Source organism: Lottia gigantea (assembly GCF_000327385.1).
Source record: "Lottia gigantea unplaced genomic scaffold LOTGIsca_36, whole genome shotgun sequence".
Taxonomy (NCBI): domain Eukaryota; kingdom Metazoa; phylum Mollusca; class Gastropoda; family Lottiidae; genus Lottia; species Lottia gigantea.
Window position 1 is genome coordinate 593,936 of NW_008709220.1, and position 12,198 is coordinate 606,133.

Sequence of the window (12,198 nt, forward strand, 5' to 3'; positions counted from 1 at the left end):
ACCGTTTGGATTGGAATCCAGTCTGTCCCGACTTTCGGCTTCAGAAGTTATAGATTCAAACGTTTTCATTGTTAACTTAATAGTCCTATTGGCGTTATCAACTTAATGTGAAGCCTGCTGCTACACATATAACTAAATCCAGATTCTTCCAAAAGATTTTTAACAAATTATATGCAATTTATATATAGGGCCTACTTTGAAACTGATAAATAATATACATAAAAATAATTATACTTAACCGCGTAAGGTAATTACAAAATTACAAATTTTTTCACTTCCAGTTCCACTGATGATGCTTATGCGATAGCAGATGGCGATTTTGGTTGTAGTGGTAGTAGTACAACAAAACCAACTGATCATCCGATGCAGGACGACGATGCAGTCAGTGCACAGAGCGATTCTGAGCACGAATCTGCCATAAAATTGTAATCACACCTTGCCCCCTCCTTAAAATGAGAAATTAGGCCCTCTATCGTTCGTTTGTCTACGGCCCAACAAACCCAAAATCCCCCACTGCATGATCTTTGTGCGTCATTCTAAATTATTCCGGTTTTTTTTTTATTATCATATACATTAATAATCTGTCTCTATCAACCAAAGATAAGCTAGATTTTATAACAGATGTAATAGTTCTCAAATATTCCTGAGTTCCTAGTAGTACCGGCAAGATGAAGGTACCCTTACTTCTCAGTTTTCTTGCACTCGGTTTGAACTTCCCAAGGTAAGCAACACGATTTGTGCGCTTAGAGACTTATAAAACCTATATTTGTTTTTTGTTCACACTGGCTACTATTTTACGGCGCGTATTATTTTTGTTTTCCATTTGTTCCGTACTGTTGTTAGTAGCCAGCGGAAAAGCTTCATTCGTGAATGGGCAATGGATTGTTTCCCCGTCGCTCTGCTGTTTTTTTTCTCGAGTGTGAGGCAATTTGTTTTTGTCAAGAATGTCATTAAGAGGCTTTTTAGGGTTAGGTAGGAATGGTCAAATTTTGTCACATTGCGAAAAGCCACGACCTTTTATATTTTGTTTATCTTGCTACAAGATTTTGCTTTCTCGATACTGGATGTTCCCGTTAGGTCTTGAACAGATTTGCTATCTTGATGTCTGATGTACACTTTGAATCTTGAAACCCATTTGTGCTATTAGTGCGCGTAGAATGTCGAATTTTAATTATGTATTTATTGAGGGGGAATTGTTTAAACGGCGGTGGTCGTCCTTTTATGCTTCAATCTCACCCGGTGTCAATCGTTGGGTTTTAGCGACATCATTTTCGGGGAATTCATCCAGCTGTAGGTATAACGTTTTGGTGTACGATTATATTTTAGTCTGTGTGAAGCCGGGTGTCCCAGTAACTGCCATTATAACGGTAAATGTAATGTTAGACAGTCTACCTGTCATTGCTATGAAGGGTTCACGGGGTCGGATTGTAACACTGCTTGTGGATGTAATGGTCGTGGTACCTGTTTAAAAGGTGGGTTGAAATATCGATAACCATCATCAATCGTCAACACCCTATTCCACTTTGCAAGCGAGATTCATTTGCTCATTAGAATTTTCATTTGGTATTATATCACTTTATTTTCTAATTTGTATCTGTTGTGAAGAAATGCAACGTACTAATCTGAATTTTGTAGTGTTTCGTTATGTAAGAAAATGCCAGGTCATAAAATAAGCAGTTTAAGTTTATTTCTAATGTGCGGTTATATCACAAATTTGCTTTTCAACTCCTAGATGTGCTCTATGGTTACTGCACCCTTTGTCTCGGACGTCCTAACCGTGAATCAAAATAAATGTCGAGTATTATCGGCATTTTTTTTATTACAAATACGGAGTTAAACTAGTCACTCCGTATTTCATTCATTGCCAGGAGCCCATAACCAGGACTTTCTGTTAACTTTCAGACAATACATGTAAATGTGATGAAGGGTGGATCTATTCTGGTGGGCAATGTATCTGGGATTGTCATTGTTCTAATGGTAAGTGATATCTTTACGTCGTATAGTCTTACAATTGTTGCTGATACGTCGTGTCTAAAGCAATGTATCTGGCATTGTCATTGTTTTAATGGTGATATCTTTACGTCGTATACGTCTTACAATTGTTGCTGATACGTCGTGTCTAAACATTGTATCAGGGATTGTCATTGTTCTAATGGTAAGTGATATCTTTACGTCGTATAGTCTTACAATTGTTGCTGATACGTTGCGTCTAAACATTGTATCAGGGATTGTCATTGTTCTAATGGTAAGTGATATCTTTACGTCGTATACGTCTTACAATTGTTGCTGATACGTCGTGTCTAAAACAGTGTATCTGGGATTGTCATTGTTCTAATGGTAAGTGATATCTTTACGTCGTATAGTCTTACAATTGGTGCTGATACGTCGTGTCTAAACATTGTATCAGGGATTGTCATTGTTCTAAGTGATATCTTTACGTCGTATACGTCTTACAATTGGTGCTGATACGTCGTGTCTAAAACAATGTATCTGGGATTGTCATTGATCTAATGGTAAGTGATATCTTTACGTCGTATAGTCTTACAATTGTTGCTGATACGTCGTGTCTAAACATTGTATCAGGGATTGTCATTGTTCTAATGGTAAGTGATATCTTTACGTCGTATAGTCTTACAATTAGTGCTGATACGTCGTGTCTAAACATTGTATCAGGGATTGTCATTGTTCTAATGGTAAGTGATATCTTTACGTCGTATAGTCTTACAATTGTTGCTGATACGTCGTGTCTAAAACAATGTATCTGGGATTGTCATTGTTCTAATGGTAAGTGATATCTTTACGTCGTATACGTCTTACAATTGTTGCTGATACGTCTTGTCTAAACAATGTACCATGGATTGTCATTGTTTTAATACGTCGTGTACTTCTTAAAATTGGTGCCGATACGTCTTGTCTAAACAATGTATCTTGGATTGCCATTGTTTTAATACTCGTATACGTCTTAAAATTGGTGCCGATACGTCGTCGTTAAAACAATGTATCAGATATTGTCATTCTCTTTATGGTAAGTGATATCCATTATGTTGTTTAATTATCTATACACAATGACTATTAATCTTGCTTACAATCAATGCTGGTAGATCAGCGTTTAAACCAAATCCGTTATCAATAAGTAGATTGGGCAGTGGTTCTCCCCTATCCAAGTAGCTTCGTAAAGGTCAACCCAATAAGTTCAGCTTCATGTTGTCTTTGTATAACAGGTGCCAAGTGTATAGGGCCGGGAGAATGTGGATGTAGTCAACCATGTAAATATGGAGATTGTAGAAATGGACAATGTCAGTGCTGGAATGGATATAAAGGTGTAGAGTGTTCACAATATGATCCTACTATGTAAGTGATACTTTGTTAATATTAGTTAATGTCAAAGTATTAGAGAGATTTCCTCATTGCACACTGGAAGGCGTTGTTAATTTTTTTCATTATCCATATAAAGTGCAGTAAAGTATTTGTGACACATTGTTGCTGTTCTTCGACTAGGTCGATGTGGCTTGAAAACCATTCTTCTCGTAGTGGGAACTCGGAATTGAGTCTAATTCCTATCATATTTTACGAAATATAAATGCATAGATGTTAAACGAGCTAGGAATCTGACAGATCTGTGTCAAACAGATTTTATTGTTTAGAACCTGAGTTGCCTACCCCTTGGCGACGTCGAACTACGCCCGCCCCAGTTTGACTCAATATTTGGGCCCAACACTAGTTCACTTCTTGCGACGGGGCTGATTGCAAAACTTATCCCCGGGTAACAGGTGCAACTATGATATTGATCAATAATTTCCTGTCAAATAGTGAACGATAATGTTATATAAATGGTATATTACATCAAAATTGAGCAAAACGAGAAACTTTGTTTTTACTTTTAAGGGTTGCCATCTGATTTCGGTTTCTGGAATTGGGTCACTACCCTAGGTTCCCAAGAAGATTTAATGTATTCGTTTGGTACTTTCATTTTGATTTAGAATGACTAACAATGGTATTAAGATGGGAATGAACCTGGGCGGAATCAGCTACTATTCATCGGAGCTGAAATTCGTGGACATCGCCAAACAGTCTCAAGAGTGGATCACACAGCGCGATGGTCAGAACAGTTGGGATACCAAGGAACATGATATAATACAATGGACCACTGATGGTTATCCGGCATCACTTCCAGGTGAGATAGAGATCAATATAAAACGAAAGTAGACTGAGGTCACTTATATTAAAGTGGATTCCGACACGAATCAATTACAATAGACTATAGAGATATTTTGAAAAAACAACAAAGCTACAGTGAGCAATATAAAACGTACTTTCTTTTTTGGCTTAAAACTGCTGACAGTTGGTTGATTGTACCCATATAAAACATTATTGTATAGTCACATTAGTGGACAAACATTTTGCGACATAGTTAATAGGGTTCCTTGGAAGCATAAGGGAATAGGGGCCGCCGAATTGTCGATGGCGGATCACAGTAGCGGGCATTCCCTATGTAAAATTTCAAAGTGGGCGTAGTCAGCCCCATCCCAACTCCCGTAGAAACTCTGTTGTACAGGGCATTACTAACTTGCCAACGACGATGGTCGTTATAATCAGATGTAAATTTGAATGAAGTAACTAAAAAATGGTTTGTCCAATTGTCTATCTGGAAGTATGCGATGAAGTAGTTTTTTGTTTTCCAGACGGAATGCGAGTAGCCAAGTTGGTGTATCGTAATTTTGGGGTCCATGAAGAGAATGGTCAATATGCAATATTATGGGATGGAGATGGTGAAGTTAGTATCAAGTTAACAAAATATAAAATATTATCCAACCAAAAAGGTCAGTATTATACGCTCAGTTATTAATGCCTTATAATTCCTTCAAAGCCATAAAGGACCTTCCCCACAAATAGAAACCTCGATTGATGTACACATACTCTTAATGACTATGTTTGAGAATTTGAATTTCATTTTCTTCTGAGAGGTAACATTGCTTTAAAAGATTTAAAACTATGTAATGTTCGGCTATTCGAAGACATTCCGTCGCCTATATGAGAGAAGCCCCGTCACATCGGACTTCAACCATTTTCGATCTTACTGAGACTTATGGCACTGATCGCGGTCAATCGTGATGAAAACTAGAAACAAAAAGTCCCTAAAATAGTCGACCTCATACCGCGAGTTATGCAACCAGATTGCGTTCTTACGTTTTTGCAGCGATATTGTCACGAGTGTTCTACGGTTTTATACCGCACAGGGAGATGTTACAACGCTAGTCTGATGACATTCTCGACCCCGTGGTAGTTCTCAGCTCGTTCCTGTAGAACCCATCCGACCAATGAAAGTGGCACTTCAGCTTATTTACTTGAGGAAACCGCAACTAGATGCTCTTTTCCATGTCCGTTCCTCCTCATTGTTATTACAGGTAGAATGGTGGTCGAATTGAACCATCTAAATAAAGGTGGTGTTTTATTAGTGGTTGGAAACATCAACCCTAAAAATCCATTACGAAATCTCCGAATGATAGCACCGGGATATGAACAGATCTATAACAGGTTTCCATTCCACCCTGTCTTCCTGGAAAATCTTAGACGTTACTCGGAATTAAGATTCATGGACTTTTATGCCACCAATGGACACGGTGTAAGTTAAATTTCTATACTTGATGTATTCTTGTCGTCTATTTTGCTTACATTAGTTTTTCAACACCAACCTAAAATAATAGCAATTTTGAAAAGTAAATTAAACGTTTTAAATAGTTTTTCGTTATTACAATTAACGGCAAGATAAAAGTTCTACACAAGCTTTAAGTTAAAACTTTCAGACAAGTGGCGGAGCCAAAGGGGGGCAGAAGGGGCAGATATTCGCCCCCACCCCCTCCTCGCACGAAAACCTGACTCCGCCACTGTTTCAGACAAGGTAAGGGACACATGTTTTAGATTTCGGTATATTGTTTCAATTCATTTGACTTTTTGAATTTTTAACTTTCCAAACTTATTTTAAGAATCCGACTGCAGTTTTAGAGTGTGTTTTCTTTATCATATGAACAATCAAGCCAAATATTGGAGCATTGCTGGAAGTTTCCGCTACCATTTGAATATTGCAATGGATCAAATTTCCTTAACATAATTATTGAATTTGAAACAAAACACTTTTTACTCTCTAAAGCTGAGGATAGAAGAGATACGGAGTCCGACGCGGTGCACCGTATGGGATAATCCCTACAGTAGATAACGAAATACGCTTCCGGACACGTTGCAGATAGTGTTCGCTTCTTCTAGTGTCTACTGTATGACTAAAATCCGCAACATATGCCGCACTGGACACCGTACTTCGGCTGTTAACAGCTTAACTAGGTTCTTGTTTCACTTTCATTATTTGTTTCATTTGTTTTCAAATGTGTTCGAAGTCACTACTTCGTTTCCTTGAGTTACATGTATGTATCCTACGATTCCAGCCCGAGCCGACAACCTGGTCCAGTAGATACACCGATACTTTCCATACCCAGGCCGGTAAACAAGGTGGAGCGTTAGAACATATGATAGATCTATCTAATAGATTAGGTACCAACCCCTGGTTCTGTATACCCCATGCTGCCGATGATGACTACATCACCAAGTTTGCCACCATGGTCCGAGATAAACTCAGACCAGACCTGAAGGTAAGATGATCTGGTAGCAAAATCGACGGGGGTATAGGGAAGAGAGTAGTGTAGTTCAGTTCAGGTTAAGATCAAACAGTCAAACACAGACATATCAGCAGGCCCTGTGTGCTACACGCTGTGCACGTTGAAGATCCCTCGACAGTTGGAAATCCAAAAAGAGCAGGCTAATGCCGCAAAATGTCCCTCATAGCACACTGCATGGCGTTGGACATTAGACCAATAAGGTACAGAAGAACTCCATTCATGGTTCCATGGTTTGTCTATGTTATGTATATCTCTAACGATGGGAGATAACTGAGTTACTGTCATATAAGTATCAGGCCACTACTATTAATTAAGTCTTACTGAATATGCTGTGGACCCTTAAATGTTGTTGCCATGGAGTTGTCGTTGTTAGTTGCACTTATTGGTCACATTCTGCGTTAGTAATATACCTGTATACATAGGATAGTCACTCTGTGACGTCCGCGCTTTAAATATAACAAGAAAAAGAAGAGAATGTTGCACCTCCTAAATAACTATAATTGCGATAATATATGTGAAAAGACAATATTTAACTTTGATAGATATATGTAGAATATTCAAATGAAGTATGGAATGGAATATTTAGACAGACCAAGTACACTCGAGAACAAGGAATGGCACTAAAACTAGATTCAAGAGATTTTAAAGCTGGTTTGAAATATTACAATAAAAGATCCACCGAAATGATTCTTCTCTGGAATAAGGTAGGTTGTACATGATACAATGAATGAAAAATTGGTCATAATAAATAAACCAAGTACTAACGATCCAAACTGCAAAACTTAACTCTAAATAATCCAAAACAGCATTTTGGCGAAACATTGGTAGCAGCTAATGAAATTTTCACCTGAAGAAGTATATCAATGATAAGTATAATAGAAACTAAAAAGTGGTATCATTTGTCATTGTTTATCGGTTCTATATCCAGTAAAAAATAATCATATCGAGAGATTGTAAATCGATGCTATCAATACCCCCCATACACATAAAAAGTTAAAATAACCTCACTTTAAGGCACGTATTCTGGCATCTCTATTATTGTAATGTAAATCTAGTGTAGATCCAGTCCACCAGTCCAACGAACTCGGGAAACAACATATATTACTCTTAAACTTTGCCAGAGATCTGCATTAGAATAACGAGATGCTAATTTCATCGTATTTTCGATGCCTTTTTTTCTGTGGTGGTAAAAAGGCAAGTTTTATATTTTAGGTATCTGGATTCAGTGCTTACGATACACAGGAAACATAACATGATGCTATTTTCATCGAATATTTGTTTTCATGTACTTTATTTCTGAGGTACCAATAAAACAACTTATATATTTCAGGTATTTGGATCTAATGCTAAAGACAGGGTGTTTGGAGTGTGGGCGTGGCAGACAGGGTATCAGGATTATTACAGACAGGCTATTGAAGATCTTGGTACTAGAGTTCAAACATTTAGAAATATCGCTATTACTGGATACTTTGATTGTTCTCGTGTAGCTGATAAACATGTAAGTTTATTTCATATGACAACCAATTTCTAGAAACTTTGTATAAGTATTAGATATACTATTCCTTTCTTTAATTTTTGCAACATTTCAATTCACATACAGGAACTTTTGATTCATTATCGATATAACTCGTTAAGTGATAAATAAACAACCATCACTTCCTTGTGGTGGAAAGTGACAAGGCGAAGAATGAGTCCAAAAATCGCGGAAAACACGTCTCAACTTTTACACAATGCAGTAATGGTCATGAAAGTTGTTTCAGAGAAATTGTGATTTCAGGCCAAGGAACTACCCCAGATGAATATGACTCAGATACAACAATATTGTAAAGCTGAACTTCCCAAGAAAGAAGCGGAATTTAAACATTATATGGACATGGCAAAGGTAAAAAGAGATTCGACTTGTACGAGCAATTACATGTACCTAGGTTATTTTGCCATATTCGGCAATGTCCAACAGTTCCGTTGTAAACTGTCTCAATAATGAAATGGTGGTATCTTGGTGTATTCGTCGCTGCTATCAAATACCGTGATGTATAAGAATAACTTTCCCAGTAGAACGTTGATTTGATCAAATAAATTAATCCATGATACTGTTTAAAGTGAAAGTTGGGTGTACACCCTATAATGGCAATGTCAAGAGTAGATGAAAATTTGACACTAGATAAGTATTTTTTAACTAATCGAAAGCACCGAAAACCTTCTTTGTAAATTACAAAAATATCATATTGCACGCATATCAAATGTTGTTTGATGCCCTTACATGGGACCTGGTGCTTTTTACTGATTTTGTTTGTCAACCTGACATCCAAAGCTACAACCCGCTTGTAATATTTTAATGGTACATTTATAATAAAGAATTTTAATAAAGACGACAATCTTGACCACTCGTTTCACAGTGTACACCAAAGATAAAGAAGGATTTAAGAGTACAAATATAATTTTTGATTTAAATGTGCATACGTAAAGTGAACAATGTTATCCCTCTTCCTATCAGGCACATGGTGTAGAATTAGCGATGTATGAAGGTGGTCCTGGCGTCATGGAAAGTAGCGCCATCGCACATTTCGGACAGGCCAATAAAGCTACAACTGAGAAGGCGATAGCATTTAATAAAGATATCCATATGGAAGAGAGCGTTATGGACGTTCTTAAATTGTGGAATAAAGTCGTAGTCAACGATCCGGCTACCAAACATGGTAAGATAGATTAATTCTCCCCATGGATTAGCAAACCTTTATGATTGTTAAAGGGGTTGTGTAGTGGTTTGTATGTATAAAGGTCATCTATAGCTTATATTTGCATACTTTCAAACCTCCGCCAGATAGCCGTGTTTCCTAAAAAATTTTAACCATATAATGCCGTTAAAACGCTAAGTTTTATTTCAATTGCAAGACCCACAGACGTCTGACTGACAATTTAGATGCCATTTTACAGTCCCTTTTAGTTTTAGATCTGTGATTGAAATAAATAATTATCCATGTTAGGCACGCAATATCAAATTATGTTGACATGTCAGCATTTTGCTTCTGATTGTGAACAAAAGGCAAGGACCAACCCTGGTAGAAATCAACTGATGAATCATCATATCTTAAAAGGAACTGTCATCCTGTTTGGTTGCTAAACATATTTTGTTTAATCATTTATTAGGTGGATTCTTCAACTATTTCTCTTACACCAGTACACCGTCTAAATACGGTTCATGGGGAATGTTGGAGTATACTGGACAAGATCCTAAAACAGTGGCTAAATTCAGAGGAGTTCAGAGGTTTCTAACGTCTATTTATAGTACTGTTCCACGAGGTCCTCGGTGTTCGTTTATAAAGAATAGTGCCATGGCGTATGGTTGCTACAATACTGCTGGTAAATTCGACTGTGGTATGACAGATGACAATGGTAGAACTTGGAATGTAAGGACACCTGTTTTACATTCCAATCTAACTTGTAGAATCGCTTCAACTGCCACTGTTATAATTTTAAGGTTCTCAGTTGGATAGAATCATATGAAGGTTCTGTTGACAATCTATGACTAGTAGTATCATTTTTATCTGATGGTAACCACTTTTTAAATCAGAAATAACACACATTGCGCATTCCGTACAATTTTTCAAACACAGTATAAACAACCAATAATGTACTGTGAATTTAGAGTGTAGATGTATCATATAGTCCTTACGAAATCTATGATATCCACTTTTCTTTCACACATTGATTATCGGTCAAGATAATGGTACCTAGAAGATAAGACATATGGATATACTACTTTTGAATTAATTGCTTATATATATATACCATATATATTTACCAAAGGTAATGTTATCAAGTAAAATGACACATTCTTTACCTATACCTATTCTAAATATCTTAGTGTTTTAATGTAACTGTCCTACTTTTATATGTTATCTTTTTTATATTCTAGAACTTTAATGTACCAGAACGAAGTCCAGGTGATACTTTGGTACTAGACGGTTACAATAAAAAGAAAGATTTAGTCTATATTAGAGTCACTGATAACCTTGGAGCCAATACTTATCATGTTTATAATCTAAAATCTCAACAGTGGACATCGTAAGTTTTAACTCATTTCTAGATTCTCGCATTTTCAGCGCCTCCTTTAACTAGATTCTAAACTAGATTGGGAAAGTTAGGTGCTCAAATGTAAATTACAGCTCAAAATCTAGGTACATGTGTCTAGTAACATACCTAAAATGTTTTTGTATCGTTTCTGAACTAAGCGAACTATGACGTCACTAATCGCAAAATAATACTGTATCACATACAGACTTAGTATTTAGCGATTAGTGACGTCATAAAACACAGACGTCAAGACTGAAAACTGGAATGACGCAAATTATTGCTATCGGTGTCCCTTTAAGATCGGGTCTAAGATTATCTCGGCTTATTTTATGACAAACGACATCTTTCGCATATAAAGGGATCTAATGATTTTATCCTTCAATCGAATTTTCTGTGGCAATTTTCAGTTATCTCTAATAACTATCTCTTAATTTGTATTAAAGATGTCTTTTCTCCACAATCACTACAATCATGCATAGTTCTGTTGTTCCATAGAAAAATTTTCCAAAATAGTGCTCAATTTCGTGCCATAAAATACTTTCGGTGGAACGATTGATCGGTTTGGATTTGATCCCATTTCAAACACAGTGAACAGTATATTCATTCTCAGGAGACATTTGAGGTAGAGATAAATAACGAAACACAACTTTGAAAACTCGGGAGCTTGTGTTCGGTTATGTTCATTACACATGTCCATTACACATGTCCATTACACATGGTACTTAATAACACAATCCATTAATTTATTTTTTTTAGGTCTACCAACTTCCTATATTATACAGAACTAGCTGATAGAGATATTCTCCCTCCACAGTCTAATAGTAACTACCTGGGATTAGATTCACATTTTAATTGTTAGTATAACTGGTATTAAAAATATTAAAAAGTGCTCATTACAATTGTAGAGCGTTATTCAATTGGTATTTATACATAGAAATGGATTGGATGGTCTCCAAGGGGTGTATGTACCAGTTTCCATACACCAAGAAGAGGGTAGGCAGAAGGGTGGCAATGGACTGCCAACGGAATGGATTGTCTCCCTGAAATACTGTTTCAGTACTGAAACTAAACACCATATACCATTGCCCCTATGGATATATTACTCCTCCCTCCTGATATATTACTTACCCCTCCTGATGTATTACTTACCCCTACTGATATTTTACTTACCCCTACTGATATATTACTTACCGCTCCTGGTATATTACTTACCCCTCCTGATATATTACTCATTCCTCCTGATATATTACTTACCTCTCCTGATATTTTACTTACCCCTCCTGATATATTACTCACCCCTCCTGATATATTACTTACCCCTCCTGATATATTACTTACCCCTCCTGATATATTACTTACCCCTACTGATATATTACTTACCCCTGTCAGAGTTAAACTGCTGTTAGTAAAAATATAATTATTGATTAATGACAGGATTCAGCTCTTAAACTTTTCC

The 12,198-nt window shown here is 36.7% G+C and overlaps 1 protein-coding gene across 1 annotated transcript; it reads left to right on the forward strand.

Moving 5' to 3' along the window:
- The first annotated feature begins 644 nt into the window (after window positions 1–644).
- LOTGIDRAFT_233215 (hypothetical protein) lies at window positions 645–11,652 on the forward strand. The gene is made up of 16 exons (XM_009058844.1): window positions 645–721; window positions 1,327–1,472; window positions 1,903–1,977; window positions 2,674–2,784; window positions 3,222–3,351; window positions 3,981–4,174; window positions 4,683–4,820; window positions 5,406–5,623; window positions 6,438–6,641; window positions 7,211–7,372; window positions 7,999–8,166; window positions 8,446–8,550; window positions 9,163–9,364; window positions 9,816–10,075; window positions 10,585–10,733; window positions 11,499–11,652. The coding sequence occupies exons 1-16, from the start codon at window positions 669–671 to the stop codon at window positions 11,599–11,601; spliced, it is 2,418 nt and encodes an 805-aa protein (XP_009057092.1). The 5' UTR covers window positions 645–668; the 3' UTR covers window positions 11,602–11,652.
- The last annotated feature ends 546 nt before the right edge of the window (window positions 11,653–12,198 follow it).

Coding starts and splice junctions, on each gene's coding strand:
- LOTGIDRAFT_233215 (XM_009058844.1), top strand. CDS start 669: ATGAAGGTACCCTTACTTCTCAGTTTTCTTGCACTCGGTTTGAACTTC. Junction 1,978..2,673: donor GGATTGTCATTGTTCTAATG/GTAAGTGATATC, acceptor ACATTGTATCAG/GGATTGTCATTGTTCTAATG. Junction 2,785..3,221: donor GGATTGTCATTGTTCTAATG/GTAAGTGATATC, acceptor TTTGTATAACAG/GTGCCAAGTGTATAGGGCCG.